The sequence below is a fragment of the Channa argus genome, chromosome 14, assembly GCF_033026475.1.
Source record: "Channa argus isolate prfri chromosome 14, Channa argus male v1.0, whole genome shotgun sequence".
Classification (NCBI taxonomy): Eukaryota; Metazoa; Chordata; class Actinopteri; order Anabantiformes; family Channidae; genus Channa; species Channa argus.
The window spans coordinates 5560368-5586153 of NC_090210.1; the positions used below are offsets into that span (position 1 = coordinate 5560368).

Consider the following 25786-nt stretch of genomic DNA (forward strand, 5'->3'; position numbering starts at 1 on the left):
AGTTTAATTCTTGTTTACAAAGTTACATTTCTGAAATAAGTAATTTTAAGTTAATTGTTGTTTTTCCTGGGATTGAAGTTTTGATTGTTATTCTGGCTTGTTTACCAGTAACACAAATCAATACAGACAGAGTGTGAGATGATGTTGGACAAATGTCCAAGAGGGTTTGAACTTGGGACATTCGTCTGACATCATATGTGGTCTTGACTGCTAAACAATCAATATACCCTGTGGGATCTAAGTAAACATACACTGACCAGGCATAACATGATGACCACCTGTGCAATTAAATGGATTTTTGGAGTGTATTATTAGAAGAGGTGGTTCTAATGTTTTGGCCCCCTCATTCATTTTAAAGAACACATAGTAGAATTATCACCTTTCTGACAGTTTCAACCTAAAAACTGAGAAATTGTAACCTTGTAAAAGTAGTATTGGATTGCATTAGATTGCACAGTTGGTCATAATGTTAGGGCTGATGTGTGTAGCTTTACAGTGTTGCGTACTGGAACCATATTGCACAGAGATTAAAACAAGTTGTATGTAAGCCAATTATTCAAACTTCTCATTTGATTATTAAATCCACTTAGTGAGCCCAAGTACTGTTGGTAATATGTTAAGTAATAAAGTTATAACCCACATTGTTCTTTATAATCTTGCACAAGGATCTAACTTTTATATTGCACTGTCTATTCCTGCAGTTTTTATATAATAATAATGGAATGTACCATAGGCTGTAGTTGAACAAAAAAAAAAAGAATAATGACAAATAATAATACAATAATATTTAAGTTAATTATCACTTCAATTTTTAGTGTAAAGAAAATACTGTGCTGTAGTTTAGAAAAACTCGTTACTGTTAATGTTGATCACTGTCCAGTAGTTATAGTAATCAACATTGTTGATGTGTTTTAAGAGGTGTGTTTAATATCCACCATCTTCTATACGTCTTATATTTACAGTGTCAGTTTAGGCAGAAGTGGCATGAAGAAAACAGGTGGTAATGAATCAGAACAATGGCATTTTAACAGTTTCACCTAAAAGCTGTACTGACTGCTGAAAGCTGTTCTCCTAACAGCCTTCACTCCCTTCCTCAACCTACCACCTCATTACAGAGTAAGTGGTCCTGGGACCCTGTAAATTGGGAGGCGAGATGAAACGAGCTAAAGGTTTGCAGAGAAAAAGTAGGATACCATGCTCCTGTTCTCTCCATCGTTCTCTCCATTTTTCTCATACCCTTTTTCCTCTGGTTGCCTGAAAATTTGGGGAGGGTGGAAATAACTTAGCGTAGCGGAGGTCAGGCCCTCCATTAAAGCTGGAGCAGAGCAGCCACTGGCTCTGGTTACTGATGGCTCCGTGTGTTGGTGTGTGCCCCTGTTTGTGTGTGAGCTTGTGTCAGTGTTTGTGTGTGAGCCTCAGCACCGGTTCAGGTAGATCCATTGTGGATGGCAGCAGTACTGTCAAGCTGCACTGTGAGAAATTCAAGAGAAACTACAAGTTTTCAGCAAGTCACTAAGATCTGCAGCATACTGACCACCATCTGCATATTTGGCACTCTGAGAATTTTCTTATTCTTGACATATAATTAGCAATTCCTCAGAAGAGAAGCCAGGAGGAAATATTTATTATTCTTTTCTTCTCTCCCTGCCAGCCTTCACAGTCAACTCTAACACTTTTGTTCTGCAGACACACACAGATGTTGTGCCGACAAGTTTAGATTTTTAATGGAACCTGTTAAAAAGCCGGACTTTGTGCCACACTCCCTCGGTCCCTTAGCAAGGGCAAGGGACATTTCCTCTTCTTCTCTCTTCTCCATCGTTGTTTGCCTCTCCCCCCTCTCCCTCTGACCTCCTTGTTAGTCTCTAGGTGCAGGGAATGCATACAAAGAGTTATCTCAAAACAAGGTGGCTGCAAAAATATTTCCCTTCAGATATACTGTAAATACGATGGTTCTCCTGATGTCTCTGTAGCATGTGCCTGTGCAGACTAACACTATCAAAATCATTATTTGTGATTAATTTGGGTTATATGATTTGTCTTAACATTATTTTAGTTTCTTTATTTCTCCAAACAATTAGGAGACTTTATTGGCCTATAATATCAGATTTCCATACAATACAAAATAGTTACCATTTTCTTTTCAGATTAGAATTCATGAGGTAAGGGTAATTATTTGCATTTAGTAATAAAAATCCCTCTCTGAGATTTAATTTGTTAGCTTATACACTATTTTCCAGCTTTTTTTAACCTAAGGCAATACATTTTAATCAGGAACATTAATGGGAGATATTTCGTTCTTTCATTTCCACTTTACAAACATAATATTACAATTTTCTCTCTCATACACCCCCTCACCCTTCTCCTTTGTGTGTGTGTGTGTGTGTGTGTGTGTGTGTGTGTGTGTGTGTGTGTGTGTGTGTGTGTTATTTGCATGCACGCATGTGAGCCTGTGAAGAGGACACATGGTATCCCACCATGTCCGTCGCTGTGCCAGGTGGCCATGCTGTCCATTTTGGGTAGTTGGCATTTTTTGGATACAGACACACAAGTACAAACCCACACACACATCAAGAAGTCAAGTCGAGTCAAGTTTATTTTTATAGTCCAATATCACATGTACTGTCTCCTTGGCCTTTTCAGGCCCAAAACAATAATGGTTTTTGAGTGAAAAACTCACAAAAAATAAAGGAAATCAGAGGAAAAATGGCAGAAAATGGCAGAGAGGAAATTCAAAGAGTCAAAGTGAGACATGTCGCTGTAGTCGTCTGGCAGCGCAGAGGCAGTTGGTAGGAAATTGTCAATTACAAAACTTGAACTGAAGGTTTTGGTAGGTAAAAAAAATGCATTGGACTTACAGCAATGCAGCAACATGATTAGAATAGATCCAGTACTAATGTGTAAATCAGTAAATGTAGTTAGCACCTACAGTACCATAACTAGCTGTTTTAGGGACAGAGACGGACAGTTCAGAGTAAATGTAAGATACAGTAAGTGAGTGCGTCACCATCACTCAGAACATGTAACACATCTGGATAAACCTTTTTGCTGAGTTTGTCTCAGTGCTTTAACTGAATCCTACAGAAACTAAATTCCATGCGGTGCTTCCTGTCTGTCACCCCTGGCAATGCTTTTGATTGGCTGCTCTACCATCTGCCTTCCCACCTGCAACTCTGTCTTTATTTAGCAAGTTAGGGTGTGGTCCTTCTAATCCCCATTTGACTGGCAGCAGGAGAGGACCTCTCATGGCTGGATGTCCCTCCTGGCATGGTCTTTTATTGGCTATCCTCTAACCTGCCAGAGTGCCAAATGCCATCTTATTTTTAAGTGGCAGATGTGTGTGTGTGTGTCATGCATTTCCCATTTGACTGGCAGCAAGAAAACAGCCATTCCTAGCTGGTGTTACCTCAAGGGATGCGTCCCTATTGGCAGTTTGCCATCTGTCTGCTCACCTTTCCTCCATTTAAGCTCAGCAGGTGGGGGTGTGGTCTTCAGAAATGCAGATTTTGATAGCAGGATTATCTTGGGTAAATCTTGACCCCAAGTGGTCTGGGTGCACTCAGCCATGTCTGATACCAGATGAATAGGTGACTATGGTTCCAGTCTCTAATGGGACTTAATGTCTTCTGCAGCTTTTTCAAATGCACAAGCTGCTTCTTTAATGTTTTAATGTTCTTTTCAGCATTTTAGAGAAATTGTCTGCAGCACATTGGAGAAATGACATATGTGATCAAATGGACAAAAAGGTCTGTGAAATGTTTAAACTCTCTAAACCAGTTAGATCCATTTATAAACATCTCTTTCCTCTCAGAGATAAAATGAAAGCCTGTTGGTTTCACGCTCTGCCTTCCCAAGCCCAAACATTTGTCTTCATCAAGCCCAGAGTGTCCAATAAGAGCTAATGTGATTGCACTCATCATTATGTGGGGGGGCAGATTTCATAGCTATGTTTACCTCGTCTGCTCAATGACGGAGCAACCGGAATGATTCAATTACACCAATCAGATTGGATAATGATTTCGATGTGGGTTGCTTCTGCCTGGAGTTTCTTATCGCTTCCTGCCATCATCTTCCATCCTCCTCTTCCCTCCCTTGCTTTCTCCTTGCCTATCTACTTTTCTGCTCCCTACTGTTGTCAGCTCAGATTTTGTATTCATATTTTCTTAAAGCAGTCCTACATGTATAAGCTTTTTGGAATGTACTCTGGCATTAAACTGCGCTGCATTTACGAAGCTAAAAAAGAGCCTGCCTCTATTTACACTGTTTTACTGGCACTGGGAATTTTGTCCCATCACTTTCAACTGCCCCCTCTTTCTCTACAGTATGTCTGCATCTAGCTATCAGCAGTCTGCAGCGGTGGGTGTAGTGTAGGTGCAGTCTTATTTTCTGGCTGTCATATTCACTCTGGGTTATGGGAAGGTGACAGGCCTAAGTAATTACTGATCCCCCATAGCAGATACCTCCAGCAAGCCCCTAACTACACTGCAGTAGACTGTCTGACTGGCTCTCTCCAGTGTGGAAAAAGAAAGACCCTGATGGAAGAACTGGACAACCGGTCCCATGGTCCAAAAAATACATTGAATGGATGTGTATATGTATGCATACATGTGTAATTACATCTGCACATCTGAACAGACATATGCTAGTCCATAAAGGGGATAAACATTTGGGAGGATTGAAATAGGTAAAAAAATAATAAAAAGTAAAGTAGCTGTAGTAGCAGAAGTAGCTATTATCATGTGTAAATTACAAGAACTGATTAGCTTTATTTACAATATTGTGCGAATATGTGTTACTTGGTGAATTTGATGCATTGTTAATTTGTTTTTAATGTTCTTGTCTTTGTACTGTTATTATAAACCTGAATAAAGCACATCACATCACATTACTGTTATACTTCTATAAACCTGTTTAAAGTCTCACTGTTGAACTCCTGCTATTACCACTTGATCTTGTTTTACCTAAACTTTAACGATAACTGTGTGAGTTAGCACTTTCCCCCGGTCTGACATTCTCTCTGTAAGTCATCTTCTTGTGTGTTGTTGCTCCTTTAAGGACCATGTAGAGAGTAACTCTACCATCCTACGGAGCCAAACGAACACAGCACGTGTGGAGGGTCTCCGGCCGGGTACAGTCTACGTGGTACAGGTGCGAGCACGGACTGTGGCTGGCTTTGGCAAATACAGCAGCAAGATGTGCTTCCAAACCCTCACAGATGGTAAGGATTGCCGAGCCAGGAGAAACAGCTCTCTGTGTGTCTCTCTCTTTCTTTCTCTGTCTCACTTTCTCTCTCTCACACACACACACTCACACACACACAAACACACACACACACACTCTAACGCTCTACTCTTTGCATTTGTAGCATTATTATTAGTAGGTGAGATAGAGGGGAACCGCAATGTTTGATTGCGCTTCTGTATCTACAGCTAAATTAATTTCCTTCCCTGTCAGGTTTGAGAGTGTGTGTGGTGGGTGCTTAAAATGTGTAGAATGCTTAGTGTCTTTTGTTTGTGCAACTAACTGTGCTTGATCCAAAATGCTTAGCTAATTGGTTTTTCACCCGGCCCTTCTGTTGCTGAAGAGCCGTCCCAGAATGCATAGCTGTGATTAGTAGTTGATGAGATTTTTTTTTTTTTTTTTTTTTTTTTTGCATGGATGGGGGGCTTGGATTGTTGAAAGAGGGAAGTGGCTGAAGAACACCTGCTACACTGGCAAGGTTGTGGAACTATGTTTATTAGTGTAAGTGCAAGGAGGTGTGCGTGCAGAGAGTTTGTAACGGTAACATTGCATGTCATTTCTTCATGTACGTGTAGTTCTTCGTGGCCTTGCCAGGCAGTAAAATTGGTGCTAAAATTAACACAGCATGATTCAGTCTGGATGGATTAAACATTTGCCTGAATGTGTGTAATATTCTCAAGATTTGCCACAGTGCTGACTTATCGTGCCACGCTAGACAATGAGCTTGTTATATCCAAATAGGACATATTTCATAATGTATCAAAGACAGGAGTGACATTTCCACATTGTAATGTGCTAATGAAAATGATAACGATGAATGAGATGCTGATAATCTTAACGGAGGGGAAGATGAGAGGGATAATGATGATGACGAAGGTGATCATTGTGGCTATTTACCTGTGCACTGCAGATGTAGCGGCTTCGTCATGGCCCCTTTGCTCTCCCTCGTGCTCACAAACAGTTTTTCCTCAAACACATATGCACATGTGCACATTCAACCACACGCTTTTCGCTCACTCACACAAACACTGTTTATGGTTCATTTGATGGCCTGCTGCCATAGCCCGACATTTGTCCAGGCAATTAGCAACAAACGCTGGAGAACTGCTGACATTCACACCCAGACTCTACCTCCTGCCCCTCTACCAGTCGGCTCTCCCTATGTCAAGCTAGTCCGGCATCTCTACACAACGCCGCCTCGCCATCCAAACACTTCTTTCTGTCTGTGTCTTTTCTCAAAAGTCCTTGTGTTCTTGTCAGCACATTTTCATACACCTCTATAAAGTCTCTCTTTGCCAGATCTGCGCACACAAACACACAAAATCACGAGCAGTGTAGGCTTGGCAGGTGTGATGTGAGGTGTCCGTCAGTAAAATGACTGAAGCCACAGTCCTCCAGTTGACTAATAGGCTGAGGCTTGAAAAACTAACAGATTGTAATAGGAGTCTATTTACTGCTGGAACAGGTAAGTGTGAGATTTCTGGCTGTCAGGGAAAATCACCATTCTCATATAGGTGAGGGAGTGATTTATCCAAAGCTCTCATGCCTAATATGCATGAAAAAAGAACAGGAAAAATGCCTGGACACCTGAGTAGCTAGAACATCATTCACACTGTTTGCTTGATACTTGATGCTTGATAAATATGCAAGTTAGAAGACTGAGCAGTTCCTGTCACATTTAGTTTCCTCTTATATCCCAGCTCTTGCACAGCTCCGAAGATACATTAGTTCTCCCTTTATCACTTTAATCCAATAGGCCTATTCTACACCGGGGATTGGATTTATTTGCCTGCAGCATGCTAAATCGTGCATTGCTTTAAGTACAGTGTTTGCTAGTGCCAAAGTCGCAGGAAGACAGGCACACAAAAAGATAGCTGAGGATTTTGCTGCATAGCCTTTTTAGGCAGGACTTTAGGATGTCTTCTGAACTACCAGTGGCCTGCTCGGGCTATGCATGGAAAATGTCTGGGCACGATTGGCAGTGGATGTCTTTTCTTTCAGCCCCTGTGAAACAACATTCCAAGGTGCATTTTCTTGTCCATTCATTGTGACAGGCGTGGCAACAGAGAATTTGGTACTGTGAGTTTGATGCTTTTCTCTCACTCTCTGTCTCTCTTGTAGTTTATCAAACACAAGCTGTCAGTCAGTTTCGCCAAAGCTCACCGGATTTCACTCAGCACCTCTCAAAGGAGAGATCTTTATGTTTTCCTTATCCTTATCAGTCCGCCCAGTCTAACCATTGTGCTCTGCCTCGTCTTCTCCCTATTTCTGCCTTTACCTCCCATACACACACACCCACACCCACCTCCAAACAAACAGAGTCATACACCCTGAGCTCTACCCAAGCCGTTCTTTAAGCCTGTCTGTCTGTCTTTTTCTTTATGTAACTCAGATGACTTCAAGTCAGAGCTGAGGGAACAGCTGCCTCTGATCGCCGGGTCAGCAGCAGCAGGAGTGGTCTTTATTGTTTCCCTTGTTGCAATCTCCATCGTGTGCAGCAGGTAACCACACTCTAATTTCTCTGTCTATGTAATACGTGCAGAAACGTCATTCCGACATTTGTGTAAAGTTTATTTTTAGATGAAGATATGACAATAGATGAAGAAGAAACATCCCTATCCTAATTTTGACATTATAGTGACAGCTTCTTGAGTCTCTATACCAAATACATGGAGTGGGCATAATAACATGAACACTACAGTCCAACAGATGGCAACACTGCATTAATACAGATTTCTGTCACATTGTAACACACTGCAGTTCTTACAAATCTAAACCTGACCACATATACCTACTTCCTTTAAAATAAATTAGGTCAAATCAAAATTAATAGGCATGTAGTACAATTCATACACAGTAGTATCTGTGTTAACTTCCCGACACCGTAACTTATGTCTTGGTTATTTTTTACCACATATAACATGTGAGATCCATACAGTAAATGCTACTGCATTATTAATAGCAATTGGTTTCATGAAAAGGGAAACTCATTTAACATATTTGAAATGTAATATTCAATTCCATAGAGAACTTAACTCCTACTTGCTCCTGTTAACTTACTTACGTCAAGCCAATTTAATTTCGCAGCAGCTCGTCATATTGTCACATTCCTATCTTGGACCCCCTTAGATATATAAAAGTCAAATTTTCTGCAGAGCTGTGTGCAACTTTGAGCAAGTAAAGTGTTCATCAAACGGGCCAGGCTCTTTTGATGCTGACGCAGAGGAGACAGATGAAAAGCAGAGAGATCCTATCAAGGTCTAATTAAAAATCAGCTCATTTTCATAAACTTCATTTGCCTTTGCTAACCCTTTGCAGCTGATTCAATTTCAGCCACATCATTTTCAGACCATACAGAGAAACATGAACAGTAATAAGGCCTCGTTTACACTTCCTTTCATCCTGTCATCTCTCTCTCTCTCTCTCAATATTCATTCCCCTCTCAGGAAAAGGGCATACACCAAGGAGGCTGTGTACAGCGACAAGTTGCAACATTACAGCACGGGAAGAGGTAAGTCCACCCTCATACTTTGCTCCTACTCTATAAGCTTGTTGTTAGTTTTTATTTCTCAATTTTAGTTACTACATACCTGTATGTTGAACTGTCTGTCAAATGGGAGCGTAACTCAAAAACAGGTTTTGGAAAATAAGTCAATAAGTTAATTCCTGAACCTGGATTTAATTTTTCTAAATTAACATATCAGTAAAACAACATTCATTTCCACCTGAGCAAAACGATATTTTTTTCCATTCATATTCCAATTTTGATCCTTGATCTTTTTAAGTCCCCAAACAAATTTGCTACATACAATATTTCAATCAGGCAACCGAAAATAATAATAAAAAACACAAATTAGTTTTTAGATTAACTACTGTTGAATTGTCACATAAGCTGCATCACAATGTGCAATTGCAAGAACATGGACGTACTCTGTGTTAATCCATTCCTTTATATAATAAAGCTACATGATAAATGTAGTAGTCACTGGTCAAACATTTGTTTGTGTGTGTGAAATTTAGTCATTCATACATTAGACGGGATGTGGTATTATTCCAAAAACACCAGCCATGAGCCATTTAGTGTGATTATCTATGACTGCAATCATTTTCATGTTGATCCAGATGCAATTTTATAAACGTGTCTTATTTTTAAAAATTGAGTTTTAGAGGATTGTTCTGCTTCAGTGGCGATATGTACTTTCTGAGTGCTCTCATGTTTTATTCATACTTTCTACAACTCCATTTTCTTCTGTGTCCAGTCTTCTGCTGCTGCCATATTTTGTATGATATACAACATGGGGAAACGGTGTATTTATATATAATGTGTTAACGAAAAGGAGCTAAGGTGAAAGAGTCATGACAGTGTGAGCTGTGTGAAAGCCTTGACTTAGTTATGTATTAAACCGTCCCCTGGCACAGATGGATGAGGTAAAGGAGAAAAACACCCTCGGACACACACTCACACACACATACAAATAAACGTGTGTGTATGAGCTTCGTGCCTCAATCTGGAAGTTTGAATAGGGGCCCACTTGACGGGGACAAAGTTTTGTTGAGCCTGACACAGCAGAGTGTTTCGACAGTTACTTTTGTGTCCCAGCTAGAGCAGTGGGAGCCATGTGCTGATTAAAACTGCTGTGGGCAGGAAAGGCGGTTTTTGTCACAGGCTATCTTTGGGAAGACCAAATGTAATTAACATAAGTGGTGAAAATAAACAAAAGATCAGAAACGCTTGAAGCCCCAGTCATCCAATAAGTAATTTCAAGTGGAGTGGAAATAAGATGCTGATAAGGGATCCTATTCATAGGTTTATTCCTTCAACCTTCACACCGCCAACACTCATGAAGTAATCCCCCAACCCAAGATGCATTGTTTTCCTTTATTCTCTCAAGATTTGACTGACAGTTTTGTAATTACAGTATTCAGCGCAACAATAAAATAGCACCACACAGCCAATTGTTTTGGGTGAATCTCCAAAAATGTGTTGCCAGCATTCACCCAGCTGCCTACTGTTCCAGCTGTTGCCGCACACATCAGGTGATGCGTCCTCATTTCCAGCCCACTGAATGTGAAAGACATGAACAGGGAGGCTGCTTATAATGTAAATGCAGTAGTGCAGCCGGATAGTCGTGATTATGAAAATCAGACCTTTAACATTACACCAAACAGAGGGTGGGATGTCACGGCATGGACACACACATCATTCTCACACATGATTCAAATGCCGCTTGTGTGGCTTGGGAAATAACCTCCCTCAGAGCCAAGTGTAATTTTTTATTTTAATTACCCACATAAACATCCATGTCACCAATGCTCCTTCATACATATTGTGACACAACATCCAAGCATTTGCAAATATTCTCAGTGTATTAATTCCCATTTACTCTTTTTTTTCCCCCCTCACATCAACAGCCTGTCAACATCGGCAAATTACGAGGCAGACATTTCTACTCACTGCATGTTTACTGTATGCCCTAATGCTTCACTGCATATGACTACAAACATATCTTAGATCACTAATGTACGAACCCCCTTTGACGCTGTGTAGCTTCAGCTGTTGTTTGTGCTCAGGCATGAATGAATGAGAATGGGATTCCAAAGCCCGTTTAGCAGATCTAGTTATGGTTAGATGTCAAATAGGTTTATACTTCACTTATTTCTTGTTTGTTGCCACTGTGCACAACTCTCATGTGTGAATTCAGAGACGTACGGTAGCTAAGGCATAAACAGAAGTGACATCTGTGACATCTGTCTTTTCCCTTCAGCATCCTAAATATTAAATGTCACGTGCTTTTGTTGATCAGAATTTTTTATTTCACAAAGTGAAGATTTGCAGAAGGCACCGCATGTCTGATAAACCCACACAAATATTTCACTGCCTGTACGACTGTTAATCCCATACAATTTTTAGATCCCGTCTGTGATTTCCATACTAATAAGCCACAGTGTGTGTCTCACAAATGATTTTCTGACATCAAACGAAAGATAATTAGTTTCTGTTTAGGAAGTAAACTCAACTCATTATATTCACAGAACCACAGAAAAGATTAGGGTGCTGCTTAGAGTGACATGAAATGGGAATGTATTCACTGTAGGCACACAGTGGCCCTGCAACTGTTTACATTAATTTCCCAAAGTGGATAATCACATAAAACGTATAGCTGCTATCCAGTAGGACTGCTAAATTACAATTATTGTCAGGCCAAAGGAATTGGAAGAAATAATGTTGGCTTGGTGAAAAACCAACACATGAAAGAATTCTTTTAACTTAAAAAGATGAGCATTTATGAAGCTAGTGTTTCACTTACTAACACTGCTTTTTGTGTTTGAGTCTGTGCTGTAAGACCAGTAATTTGATTGCATCCACAGCCAGGAATAAATTAATGTAAGCATTAGTGCTGTACGGTTGATTTGTGGATACATTAGAGCCATTCAGTAAACGACCAGGGCAGACTAATAACAGGGTAAATACTGGACATTGGTGAAAATAACATGGTTAAGTGCAGAGGAGGAAACCATAATTTATACTGCTGATCAAAGAAATACTCTTAACTGTTTGAGTAACTGTATCATGTCCTGGGGATTTTGTCAAGATTTATAATCCAAATTCAATGAGTTAATACATTTTTGTCAACTAACTAAGCGAGGTATGAAATTATGGTATGCATTTTGTGCCTGTGAGTCATTACAGCAGCCATGCTTTTCTCTCCCAACAGGCTTGTTGCTGTAAGTGTTCGACAAAAATAGAAATGCTATCTGGATAAATTTGCTTCATACACTTAGTTGAAGGACATATGAAATATTGAAGAAGGAATGTATTTTTTATCCACTGGCCATAAAACGATGAGTCCAGTTAACTAGGTCTCCACCGAAGGGAGGGAGAGAGATAAACTGTTTGTATTTTAAATTATACATGAAAGTGGGCTCTGGACTTTGGATTAGAAAGGTAATGGGTGTATATGGCTGTGATTGCATATTTGCTCGAGTTTTTGAGTGTGTTCGTACATGTTTGTTATTGTATATGTGCTCCCTGCTGAGATTTTGAGTCCCGCCCAGTGCTGCTGCTGAGTGAGCAGCTTGGCGACATTCATCGTTTTTATTGAATGCAAAGCTGTAAACTCTCCGATGGATTAACTTGAATCCAATCTGTATGGAATCTCTAATGAGCAATTACATTCGCAGCGACAGGGTTCAAGACAATTAGTGCAATAACTAGAATCAGCTTCTAGTCAAGAGGGAGGTGAGGCACCTTGATCCCTCCAAGACCAGACCTCATCCTCCCTTTGCCTCTTGAGACCCCTCCCTCTATATGTGGCTTATGCAAATGAGCAGGCACAAATTGACTTGATGGAGATAGGTTTATTCCAATCATAGCTGCCAAGGTTCTGACTAACAGCTCTGAGAAAGAGGGCTGCCCTTGGGTGTCACTGTAGAAATGAGGATTTGACGTCTGTTTACTTGCTGTAACGTCCATCTTGTGGCAGCGTGTATTGAGTTTGTTTACAAGTGTTTTTTCGGCAGTCCTCCCCACCAGATCTGTCGACACAGAAAGTCTGTTCTCTGTTCGGAGACATCTCCAGGCTGTGAACTGAGTTCACCTATTGCAGAATGGCATAAAGAGCTAGTAGATAGCGCGGTAGTTTTATCTCTTTATGAGCTCCTATAGGGAAAGGCTGCTGGGAAATTGGTTCTACCACTATCAAAGAGCAGAGACTGCTAGGGTAAGGGATAAAAGGGTAAAAAAAAAAAAAAAAACCTGTCAACATTTATGCTTTCTATATAGCCTACCCTCCTGCCTCCCCCCATCCCTTCATCTTGTTTTTCTCTCTCTACCTCTGTTTTTTCTGGTCTATTTCATCATCAAACCACCATTTTGTTGTCTGCTTTACTCAAAACTGAGGCTGTTCCTGTAATGATCCACCTACCGTGTACTATTTAAAGCATGCAATATGAGTTAATATTAATTCACATTATAGTACCCCTGCCGCTCTCTGAGGAGTATCACAAAGCAAATGGAGTTTTCATCATTTACAACTGTTAAAAGCTTGTAAGTAATGCTGTGTCACACTGTGATTTGAGTTTTGGCTTGAAGGGCAATTGCATTCATCAACCATTAGCACAAGACATTAGCTTTAAAAGAAAAGAACTAAATTTTTTCTTCTGGAAAGCTCATTGAGGACTTTGGTTGTTCTAGAACTTTCTTTGAGAGCCGACATGTCTAACTGCCCCTCCCCACTGGGCTGCCCGACCCACTTCTCAGGCTCCCCCGGGATGAAGATCTACATCGATCCCTTCACCTACGAAGACCCCAACGAAGCTGTGCGAGAGTTCGCTAAGGAGATTGACGTCTCCACCGTCAAGATCGAGGAGGTCATTGGTGCAGGTAATGGGTAATATAGAGCAACGTGTACATGAAGAGGTGAAGATATTAATGTTTGTGAGCGTTATATGTGTGTGCTTGCAAACAAACAAGTTTAAGCTTAAGTCTGTTCAAGGTTGAGTCTTGCTGTTTGGCAGCAACATCAGATGAAAACATATCAAGGGCCCATGTCAAGTGCACCAGCGGCATATAGGCCAGTTACCCTGGGAGCTAATGGCCTTAGAAATAACTCAAAGCTTCCAGCCTATTCTCTGTGCTGCTCTGCTTCAGAATGCTAATAAGTGCTGCTCTCTAACACGTTCTATCACACGTAATTCTTTGTTCTTTTTCAATTATTTCACATGTAAAATGAGTGAAAAACAATTAGTTTTCTGCCCCTGTTTCAGAATGATTTCTCGTGTAATGTTAAGATATCTGTTAAAATAAAAAAGTTTAGGGGCTGATGGTTTTGAAATTACATTTTGAGCAACTGAAGGCTAAAATAGTTTCAGGCTAATACGGCCGTTTATTTCCAACATGTCCGTTTCCTTGGGACAGAAGGCACCTTTTTTTACAGCAGGTAGTGCTGATACCATGTGTGTTGGATCATACAGAGGCTTAAATACCTCTGGCAATGAGACTGGGCCTGTAATAGCTCCTGCAGACTGGCCTACTCAGCAAGCTAGGTGTGAGGAAGTGACAGAGATAGGCTAGGCTAAGGACCAGCTAATTAAAGATTTCCGCTTTTGTTGATTTCACTGTGTGCTGTCTCTACAGGACCCAAAGGTGGTGATAATTAATCCAATGTGTTCCAGATATTTACCAGATAGTGCTTGGCTGTTATTTTTTGATTTGGGAATATGATCGCACTTGGCAGGCTGTAAGAATAGATGAGTACTGTGAGTCAGAGGACCCACACTGTTAAGACCATTTCGAGGAACAACACTAGAGGAGTATTGGACAACAGTCAGCATGCTTGATATAGACTTTAAAAAAAAATTTTTTATATACTGAGCTTCTTCTGCAGATGATTTAATAGGAAAAATGTAGTTCTTTTTGACAAAGCAACTGCTATACACCTCTGTTTCTAACTAGGTGAATTTGGGGAAGTGTACAAAGGTCGTTTGAAGCTGCCCGGCAAGAGGGAGATTTATGTAGCCATCAAGACCCTGAAGGCAGGTTACGTGGAGAAGCAGAGACGGGACTTTCTGTCTGAGGCATCAATCATGGGTCAGTTTGACCACCCAAACATTATCCGTCTGGAAGGTGTAGTCACCAAGAGTCGTCCGGTGATGATCGTCACAGAGTTTATGGAGAACGGTGCCCTTGACTCATTCCTCAGGGTGAGTAATTATTGGGAAATTGTACTGTGTGATACAAAGTTGGAAACAGTCCTGTGAGGTGTTCAAAAGTCAAGCCTGGCATTATGGGACTGAAAAGCTAATTGGAAACGAGTCGTTAAATAGTCCCAGTAAGGAGTTCATGCTAACAGTCGCTGCTAATGCAAATTGGAATGAGCCTTCTTAAATTACTCAATCCAGTACCAACAGAGAATATGTTTCATAACAATGAACATGATTTCAATCATTCTTAATTTGAAAATTTTCACACTATCTGGCCCTATCAGCCTTTAATTTCTCTAATAATGCCTGGAGCTATTAATGGACTCTTCACTCTTTCTTTTATATTAAGAATTGAGCGGACATACAGCTTATTCAATATTCTACTCGCTTTTTTCCCTCCTTCAATCTCATGGATTGGTGTTGTATTGCACTTTGATCTAGGGTGGGTTTAAAGGGACTCTTTGAAGTCAGCTTTGCTAACCGCCACATCCGACTTGTGTTTCCATCGATCTCCCTTACCCTCTTATTTGTTACTGTGTTTCGGGGGTTCAAAGCTTGCTCTTCAGAGCATTCACACGGGGGTAGGGGCACCATGCATGGATGTTAAGAGAGGAATACCTATTCTCTAACACCTACAATGACTGGGTTCACATATCCACTTTGCCTATCTAATAAAGGTATACTTTTCCTCTTGACACAAGGAAGAACTGAAAGTGCGAGATGTCAGTTTTATAATAGAAAAATTTAACCAACAAACGATTTTAAACGAGGGAAACTCTAATCTAAAAAAGTCACATACTGTAATTGCTTGTTTCGACTAGAGGTACAGTAGCTCTTCCTTCAATGGAAAAACACAGGCATGTTAAGCCATTTTTCATTTGTGTAACACGTTGCCATTGTAATTTATTTTACCCTGATAATTGCTAATAAGGAGAATCTGACTTAAACATGAGGTATTTAAAATAACAACACTCCAGCCTGAAATTTGTCACCAAAATTCTATTTATAGATTTTGTGAAGAATTGCCATAATTGGTTCATTATAATTAAAAAGATTTTACATTTGCTTAAATCTCTTTGTGCACCAGTATTCATTTATTTTAACTATGTCAAAGATAATATCTAAATCATTATTTTCATTTGTTCTTTTCTCTGCTTTTTAGCAAAATGATGGTCAGTTTACAGTGATCCAGTTGGTGGGAATGATGCGTGGGATCGCGGCAGGGATGAAGTATCTTTCAGAAATGAACTATGTCCATCGTGACCTGGCTGCACGAAACATTCTGGTCAACAGCAATTTGGTGTGTAAAGTGTCTGACTTTGGCCTGTCCCGCTATCTGCAGGATGACACCTCTGATCCCAGCTATACCAGCTCTCTGGTGAGTACCTGCAGTGTTTATTTTTGTTTGAGTACCAGGGGTAGCATTTTCCTTTTTTGTTTTTTTTTTTGCATCCACTGTATTTTTGAAGCATCCAGGCAATTTTTTATTGACTTATACATTGACTGAAACATCTAAAAACCATCAGTCTAAGCATTCTTGCTTCTATATGACACTTTGTCATTCATCTTGAAGGTCTTAGGAAACCTTTCGCCTTTTCATTGCCTTTCATTTCATATGAGCTGTCTCTTCTTCCTCATCCTCCTCTTTTCTATACTCTGCAAGTCACGGACCGGAGGTCTGTCACATCTTCATTAGTGTGGAGACAAGCCTCCTCTGGGAAGGCTCCTCACTCGTTGACATGCCCAGAGTGCAGAGAAACCAAAGGGCATTGTGGCCTCTCAATCTGACAGCTCCCACCCTCTCACTTTCCCTCCCTCCTCTCTCTCACTCCCCATTCATTATTACTGGAGCATCATGGGAGGCTTTGGCTCCTCATTAACTCCTCCACACTACAGATCTGTAATTATTAGCAGCCATCGTTAGTTCATCTTCTGCCTCTCCTCTTCCTAATTCAAAACAGACTCTTAACACCCTCACAAACACACAGTGCAGGTCATTAGGACTCCTGGCATGCCTGAGTTTGTGCACGTGTTTTTGAGTGTCCGTGTTTGTGTGAGTATATAGGAAGTGTTGGCATGCACGTATGTCTGTGTGTCTTCCTGAGCGTGTGGGTGGGTGTATGTGTCTGGCATCACCTCATTGACTCTGCTTTGAGACTTTGGTGCAAATTAGCTTGTTTTACTGCTTATGTGTCATGGGTGTTGCCTTCATCTTGTAGACAGCAAATAAAATTGGCCAATATAGGACTAAGAGCTTGGCCCCATAATAGTTTATGCAATAGTACAATCCCGATTCCAAAAAAGTTAGGAAGATAAAACGTAAACAAAAACCAAATGCAATGATAAGCCAATCTCATCAACCCATATTTTATGCACAATAGAACATAAACAGCATACCAGATGTTGAAACTGAGACATTTTTCCATTTCATGCAAAATATTAGTTCATTTTGAGTTTGACGGCAGCAACACATCTCAAAATATTTGGAACAAGGTGTCCGCAAATGTCAGGTAAGTGAGGAGACCAGTTGGTGGAGTTTTCAGAGAGGAATGTTGTCCCATTCTTGTTTGATGCAGGATTCTAGCTGCTCAACAGTCCTGGGTGGATTTTTTCATTGTTGTGGCAAATGTTTTCTATTGGTGAAAGGTTTGGACTGCAAGAAGGCCAGTTCAGCACCCGGACTCTTCTTCTGCAAAGCCATGTTGTTGTGATGGATGCAGTATGGGGTTTAGCATTGTCTTGCTGAAATATGCAAGGCCTTTCCTGAAAGATGATATTGTCTGGATGGGAGCATGTGTACAATTCAGCATTGATGGGACCTTTCCAGATGTTTAAGCTGCCCACGCCATAGGCCCTAATGCACTTAAACACCATCATAGATGCAGGCTTTTGAACTGTCCACTGATAATAAGCTGGATGGTCCCTCTCCTCTATTTCAAATTTGGATTTATTTAAACTGTTTTCTATTTTACCTCAGACCATTTTAAATGTCACATAATTAATAATTAATTACTATAAATGTTGTGTTACTATACCATGCTCAAAACAAATCGTGTTCACTTTATTTGATTAGATGCAGAATGGATGCACTTGCAAATTTGTTTTTGAGTGTATACCTGTCCTTCTCTTATTTGGATAAACATTCTCCACAAACCCTATTTTGCCAGTCTTATAGTAGCTGTGGGATTTCCACTTCCCCACCAAAAAATGGTCCTGAGTGCTCCTTCGGAAAATTATTTATTGTATAAACTGTGAGTGTGTTGTAGCGCTGTGTACATTATGAATAAATATGAATAAAAAGGGGCTAATTTAGGATTAGCTTCAGAGGTATTTAAATACATGCAAAACTTGAGATCAAAAGCAAGCAGGCAAATAGCCTGCAAGTCAGTGCTACCCAGGTATGAAAAGAGAGTTCACAAAACAAGTTGTCTGTGCGCATAAGGTGAAGAAGACAAAAAATTATTATCTACTTTATTTCCACCTTTGTGGCTAAGCTCAGGTTTAAAGTCCTAAAGGCCAATATGGTTACTTTAGAATATACCAACAGATGGAGGCTACCATGGGGTAGGAGGTGGTAGCCCAGGTGTAAACAGGAAGTCTCATAGAGGCCAGAGGAGAGGAGACCTCAGATTGCTTAGGCTGAAAGCTAATTGCTCCACAAGAATAGCTTCCTTTGTATACTTGAACCCTGTGGCTAAACCCTATTTAGCAACAAAGAGGAGCAGCACCTCTGTTGTCTCCACCAGTGAGCTGCTAATAAAACAGAGTGTAAAAGGTGCCGATTGGATTATAGATTGTGGCTGACATTTGATGTTATTTAATGCAAACAAAGTCTCCTTGAGGGCATTACGTGGGGAGTCAATAGTGCAGGTGAGATTTGAAGATTGAACCTGGGGAGCTGTTTTGATGGTTACACACTCAAGTTCTTCAATAGTGTGTTTTTGCTGATAGAGAGTTTAAAACAAGCACATCAAAGCTTTTGGTGTTTCACTTTTATACTGACTTCTGCCTTGTTTGCACGAAAATCCAGATGAAATGTTTGGCTCAATTACTATTTTGGTTCCCTCCAAATCAAGGGAGTTGTTTCCTATTAAACCAATCAGTATGTCAGTCAACTTTGTAAATAAAAGGAAAAGCTATGTTATAAGCTACGTATTTGGAAAGTTAATAAATACCTAGCAGTTGTTTCTAATAGTTTAAGCCACCTGTCCCCCTGATCCTTCATGCCATGCATTCTAGAAATCATGCAAAAAAAGCATATGGGGATGTTGGGGGCCCACGGATCCTGTAAAGGGTCCTATATTGTAATTAAGCTACGCATAGTGACCTTCACTCCGTGACCTCTTCAGCTATGACCCGACATTAACCAATCAGCAAGCAAGGCTGGCGTGGCAGACAAGGCCAATGGAATCAGGGAAATTAAATTGCGTTGACATGCAGTGATTTACATTGCCATCGACCTCCTCCTCCTGCAAATTAATCACCTCGTTCCCTCTGCTGCTTTTCTAATTTTTCCTCCAATTCTAGGCACACCAATTACAGTGCCTGTGGTGTGATGCTGGAGGTATGGTTGGAAGGACATGCTGGTAATTGTGTTAACCCCGGATGTGGGTTCACTCTCGAGCAATGTTGTGGAGGTTTCCGACAGAAGGGGCTGTCCTCCCTCCCTGTTGGCTGTTCACCAAAGTTGTGATTAATTAGGCTGGCAGGACAATGTTTGGACTGCACTGGTCTTGCTAAGGTGATGTGTGCTAATTAATTTAAAGACTCTAAAGTGTGTTCTGTTTTTCACTGCAGCCATGGTTTTCTTGTATTTGGTTAAACTCCCTAAGAAGCCTTCCATCCAAGCATTCAGCAGTTTTTCTTTTTTATCCATCTGTCCACTTTTCTCTCATGTCAAGGCTTTTCTTGGAGAAACAAAATAGATTGCTGCGTGTAAATACGATGAAGAGTGTGTCAAACTGTTTAGCGTGGTGATGGGTCATATGTTTAACAGTGTGTTGTTTCTTGGGTGAGCGAATGTCAAACATCACTGGGCGTGGCCACACAGGTTTAACGCACAGTTCATGGCTGAGATGAGAGAGCAAGTGGTTGATGGAGTCAGATACGAATGTGTGAGCAACCCACACAGGTTTAACGCACAGTTCATGGCTGAGATAAGAGAGCAAGTGGTTGATGGAGTCAGATACGAATGTGTGAGCATAGCATGGCAAGTGTGTAACAGCCTTTTTGAGAATTCATGGCACATGGCCACAGTGAGAAGGGTGAGAATTTTTCATTGTCTCAGCTGGTGATGTTGAAAGGCTGTTTACTGTAGGTTGACTGTATGTTTTGACTAAGTGGGCATGTAGAGTATGTGTTTAAAAGTGTGTGTTTGTACTGTGTTCCTAGGTGGACACGTGCATGTCCCCTATGTGCCTTTCTATGTGAGTGTGTATGTATCTGTTTGTATCACGGAGGCTGAGAAGGGTTGAAAGGTGAGGTCACACAGAGCCAGTAACAAAGCCAATCTATCAAACCCCTGTGACCTGAATGACATTCTCTCAGTTCTGCTCCAGTGCTCACACAAAGTGGACTGCGCTGTTGTTGTTGTCATTTGTCTGTTTTCTATTTGCATCTTGCATCTCTCCTTCTAGCTTCGGGCCCATGCACTTCTTTGGCTCTGTCTATTCAACTTATATTGAAATATTTATGCAGTGAGAGTCAAGTCCCAGAGTAAACAAGTGAAATGGGAACATGTCCGTATGGACCAGGCCAAAAGCCAACAAAGGGACTTTGTTGCCTTCTCTCTTACGTATATTCATATTAAAACATAAAACACAGAGTTCCATATACAATGGACTGTTAAAACTGTTACAGCACAGAAAACAATGGCCCCGTTGGTGTTGTTACCTGCCATTGTTTCATCATCATCATCATCATCATTTTTCTGCTAGCCATGCCCATACATTATACCACAAACTCCAAAGTGTGGCCATTAACGCAGCTAATTTCAGTAAAAGAGGCAACATAATTTGCACACAGATCAGATTTAGAACAATTTGGGTTAGGTTGCAATTAAATAAGGCAACAGTTGTTTCCACTGAGGTGCAAATAGAGCTTGCATTTTAAAAAGAGAAACTGTAAATACAAATATCACAATCACTGTCTAGTTCACACTACACCACATGGCGGTTTCACACTACAGTATTGTCAGTGTTGGACATGTGCTCCAATCTTTGCAATATTAAAAGGTTTTAGAATTAAGAGCATTTTTCCTATATTTCTTGAAATAGGTAAAGACAATTCACTGATTCTCTTTAATGCTGCACAGTAGTCAGTCACACTCCCTCTATAATTCAACAATTAGCAACTGGGTGCACTGCAGGCTATTTTTCTCCCCCTTTACTCACAAATTTAATTATTGGCATTTCCCACAATACCCTGCTGTTTTCAACTTCGTCTTTTAGCTTGGGGAACACATATATTCATACACACTGAGATGCCAGGTACTTACTTTCATCTGTCAGATTCACTAAGAGAGCATGTAGGGAGGTTTGCACAGATCCCCCTCTTTGCAGAAGTATGAGTCATCAGTTCAGTGGCCAAGCAAGATCCCCATCTGGCTTCCCACCTGAGTGTCCTGCCAAGCTGGAGGCACTGTTGCTGGGTATTAAACTCCAGTCATGCACATTCATAATTGCAGCTAAATCTCAAACATCCCACCGCATCCTGCTGGTTTGGTTTTTATCTGTCGTGGTTGTATTTAAAAGTAATTAAGATGTGTTCAGGATTATTCAGATTGTAGAGTTTAATTGGCCTGGTCTTGTGATAAATGTAGGAGAACAAAATATCCACAAATATCCACAAATGGAAATGAATTAAGTTGGAGGAGGTATAGGTTCTAGAAACAGGACCGAAAGCAACACGATCCATACATTGCATCAAAGAAGGAGCAACCATCCAAAGCCCCCCCAACTTTGATTTATACCTTCTGTCACATTTGCCAGATTCAGTATAAGGTGGGCACTAATTTACCATCTGTGGCTGTTGGACGACATTTTCAACTGAGAACGATTCACATAAAGTGGTTTGTGTACAAAGAAAATACAGTAGGTAATGTCCCTCAGCGTTGGTGAACACGTCTCTTTAAAATTACAAACAGACACACAATTAAGAACCAAAGATGAAACTTCTAAATAAGAACAATTTATTCTAAAATCTTCAAAAAAAAATTGCTGACATGGCAACAACTTTTTTATATTGCTTCCTTCCCTTAAAAACCTGAAGAACAACAGCATTAAATGAAAAAAATCATGCCCATTCAGGTTGTACTCCAGTTTGATAGGATTCTTTGTAGATCTAATTGCCTCTTTTATGCATCCAGTGAAGGAATCACAGTGCCAAGGCCACATTCTAACATTAGCATAGAATAATACAAATAAGATGATACACTCACTAGGTTAAGTTTGGTGTTGCCAGCACATGCTAGAGATCTATTGCTGAGAATTCTTTGAGGGAGTTCAAATTTCTATTTGATGAAACAGTCAGGTGCTAATGATGCAGGGGAAGGAAGTCAATTAATGGAGTAAATAATAAAAATACACTGAGAATGCTCAGAGCTATAGGAAACATGGTGAACAATTATGTGTTTTTCTGAAATCCAGCTGTGTGCTGAGAAAAACTGTAAAGTGAAAAAACCAGGCATACAAATAAATGCACGTTTGGCTTTTCTAAGAAAAGTCTAAATGGGTTACGATGTCTTTGTACGTTACGACAAAGAAATTTAGGCTCAATTTAATAAAGCTCAAGATGCCATACAAAAAATCCACAGAGTCATACAGCCATGACTGCTGCTAACTTCACCTCTTGCTGACATCAATAGGAATCTTGGCAGGTTTCTGTTGTGTTCACTACAATACAGAGGTCAGCATGTCATCATTGTCTAGGCAACCGCTGATCTGTCAACTTTTCAGCACAGGTGATGCTCAGGTGAATAGTTACCCTTTGACGGTCATCTAATGGATGGATGCTACATCTATCAAACTTTTCACTCTCACAAAGGACACTATACCATTGAAAATTTGAAGTCATGTTTTTGAAACAGTGAGTGCTTAGTTTCAGACAGTAATAAACTAAACTAGGCTTCTCCTTTCTACTGAGGGATTGTTGACCACAGTCACAAGCAGATTCTATCAGCCATACGGGCTAATCTACATCTAGCCATTTAATGTCAGCTTCAGAATCAGGAAATACGGTAGTGACAGAGTGGCAATGATGCAAATTCGTGAGAACCAAAACATTAACTAAGTCACAGTGTTAATGACACAGAAGTCAATTGCATAGCCACCAAGACATAGAACATTTTGTCTTTCCTGTTGCTTTATTAGTTTATATAATAATAACATCATAAGGGTGTAGTTATTGTTGGCCTTAATGTGGAATTTCTTTTTATCAGTTAAAGTTAAAATCTGCCATCATACCTTTAAGGTCGTAGACTGCCATGCATGCACAGATTAAAGTGATAAGTGAGCCTCATACTTACAATAACAACATTATTTGCGCAATAGTCAAATCTTAGAAACTCTCAGAAAGTATATATACACCCATGTCTCTAATGTTGTTTTCAGTTTTATTTTGCTGCACTGGAATGGCCTGTGAGGCACCTGATGTGCACGTGCACACACACACTCATACATACTCACAAACAAACAAAAAACGTCAACATTTTTATTTGACTCTTATACCGCAGGCTCAATGTCAGAGATTGGATATGAATTGGATGTAGGACCACATAGAAAGTGGCCCAGACATGCTGTAAGAAATCATATTTGGTTTGTTCGCAACTACATGAAAAAAAATTTGATCTGAGTCATCTGTAAATTTGTAAAGATTTTGCCCACTTCAGCATGCAATGTACTGCACAGCATACCTATGCGTCTCATACACACACACACACACACACACACACACACACACACACACACACACACACTCTGTGAGACTTACTTACATTGTTTCTCTGCTCATGTTCTAATTAAAGAGAAATAACTGAAACATTTCACTAAAAATAATACTTTCTGTTTCTTTCCTGCACTGTAATTTGTTCTGTAACCTGACTGGATTTTAGTTCCTCACAGAAATTAGTTCTGAAACAGGATCAGAACAGAAAGAAGATTCCCAGTAAAAGGAAACCTACATATTTTAATTGTGTCCATGCTTGAACTATACTGTAACAGAATGTATGGAGACAGTACAGTATGGAGACATTTTTAGGACCAATTTGTTAATCAACCAAAAAAATAAATAAAGTTGTATAAAATGAATAAATAAAACCTAACCTGACACCATTTGGCTTGCATTAAGTCCTGTATTACTTCAGTGTAAACATACTGTATAAATGAAAGCCTTGTGTCTCTTTAGCAGACATTCCCATGGGTGTCTGAGAAACCAGCATTTCTGTCACCGACCCCCTTTCTTTCTTTTTTCTTTTTTGTTCTATTTGTCTCCCCATCTCTCACCCTCTCCCTCCATCTCTTTCGCTCCCTTTCTCATTCTGTTTGGGCAGACATCCAGGGCAGATCGTTGCTCTCAGGATTTCATTAAAAGAATGTTGATGGAGCACTCTTCCCAGCCTAAGTAAATGCGCTCAAGTCCATTTGAGTGTGCGTTGTTTGGAAATGGATTACTGAAGTTGGAGGAATAAGGGAATGGAGAAGAGGGAACTGGGAAGGGAAAAGACAGGGACAGGCAAATCTACATATTTGTTTTACAGATTAAGAATCTCTAAATAGAATCTTTGGAATCTCTAAATAGTTTTTTGTGAAGTTAAAAAGCTGAGTATAAACAAAGATAGGACTCTTCTTTTTCAATTACAACAAGTTGATCAGGGATATTGCTGCATGTTAGTGATGACTGATCCTGGTACTTTGATGGGAAAATTTGCTCCAGATTTTACTTCATTCTGCAGCAGCGTGTCAGTGACATTCTACATGAAGGAATGTGGCACATTGGAGTATGCATAGCTCAAGCCGCTGCGAAGACATGACAGGTGTTTTATATACTCGCAATGTGTATCCGTGTCTACACACACATTACTGTGCCAAGGGACCACAAAAGATATCAGTAAGTACACAAATTACCTGGCCACCACAAGTTGATCCTTCATCTTTCAGAACTGGCTGTCATAAGAACACACTCCTCTCACTGTCATACCTCTTAGCCTGACAGCACATGTCCATTGCAGTCGTACTCTAGACGTACTGCTCAGTACCTCTCACTGGTCACAGCTTGTCATGGGCCGTCACAGCCAGGTGGAACCATTCACAAACTGTGATCTCATTCTGGCGAGAGAAGAATGACGGTTTCATTCGTGTTTGCTCAAGGTGTTCTGGATGGGATCTCTGTGCTGCATCAGGGCTGGATGTATTGACCACATTTCTGATGTAAGTGGGGTCAATTTGGAAAATGTGCCTAATGCTGTACAGTAAAGTGTCTCTGAGACAACTTTTCATACCCTTACACGTGTCCCCCTTTTAAAGCCTAGAAACTGTGCAACTGCAGGTGTGCTGCAGTCTGGCTAAGGCAAATGCAAATCCAATATTAAATGTCTGCAATAACACGTGTGTAAATTCTGTTTTAGGGGTGATACGTCAGTCTAAGGAAAACAGAAAACAGCTTGTTCCTGTTTCAGTAGCCAGCACAATATAGCCTATCCAGAGAGCTCTTCCCCTGCTGCGAGGCTCCACAAAGCACTTGAGCTTTTGTGTTGACATTAGGTCTGTTTTAATTCCCATCATCTACCCCCAACTCATTCCCTGAGGTATTAACAGTCTTTCACACTCTTAAAAAAAAAAAAAAAAGAGGC

At 40.3% G+C, this 25786-nt stretch overlaps 1 protein-coding gene across 3 annotated transcripts in view; it reads left to right on the plus strand.

The window, feature by feature from the left end:
• The window catches only part of LOC137098454 (ephrin type-B receptor 1-B), a 146672-nt gene that overhangs the window by 110689 nt on the left and 10197 nt on the right, over positions 1-25786 (plus strand). For 2 of the 3 annotated variants that reach the window (XM_067474688.1, XM_067474690.1), the window contains exons 7-12: positions 5053-5215; positions 7631-7739; positions 8685-8749; positions 13433-13621; positions 14693-14940; positions 16103-16318. In XM_067474688.1, the coding sequence (XP_067330789.1) occupies positions 5053-5215; positions 7631-7739; positions 8685-8749; positions 13433-13621; positions 14693-14940; positions 16103-16318 (990 nt within the window). The remainder of the gene's footprint in view (positions 1-5052; positions 5216-7630; positions 7740-8684; positions 8750-13432; positions 13622-14692; positions 14941-16102; positions 16319-25786) is intronic. The other variant, XM_067474691.1, reaches the window with a different exon arrangement.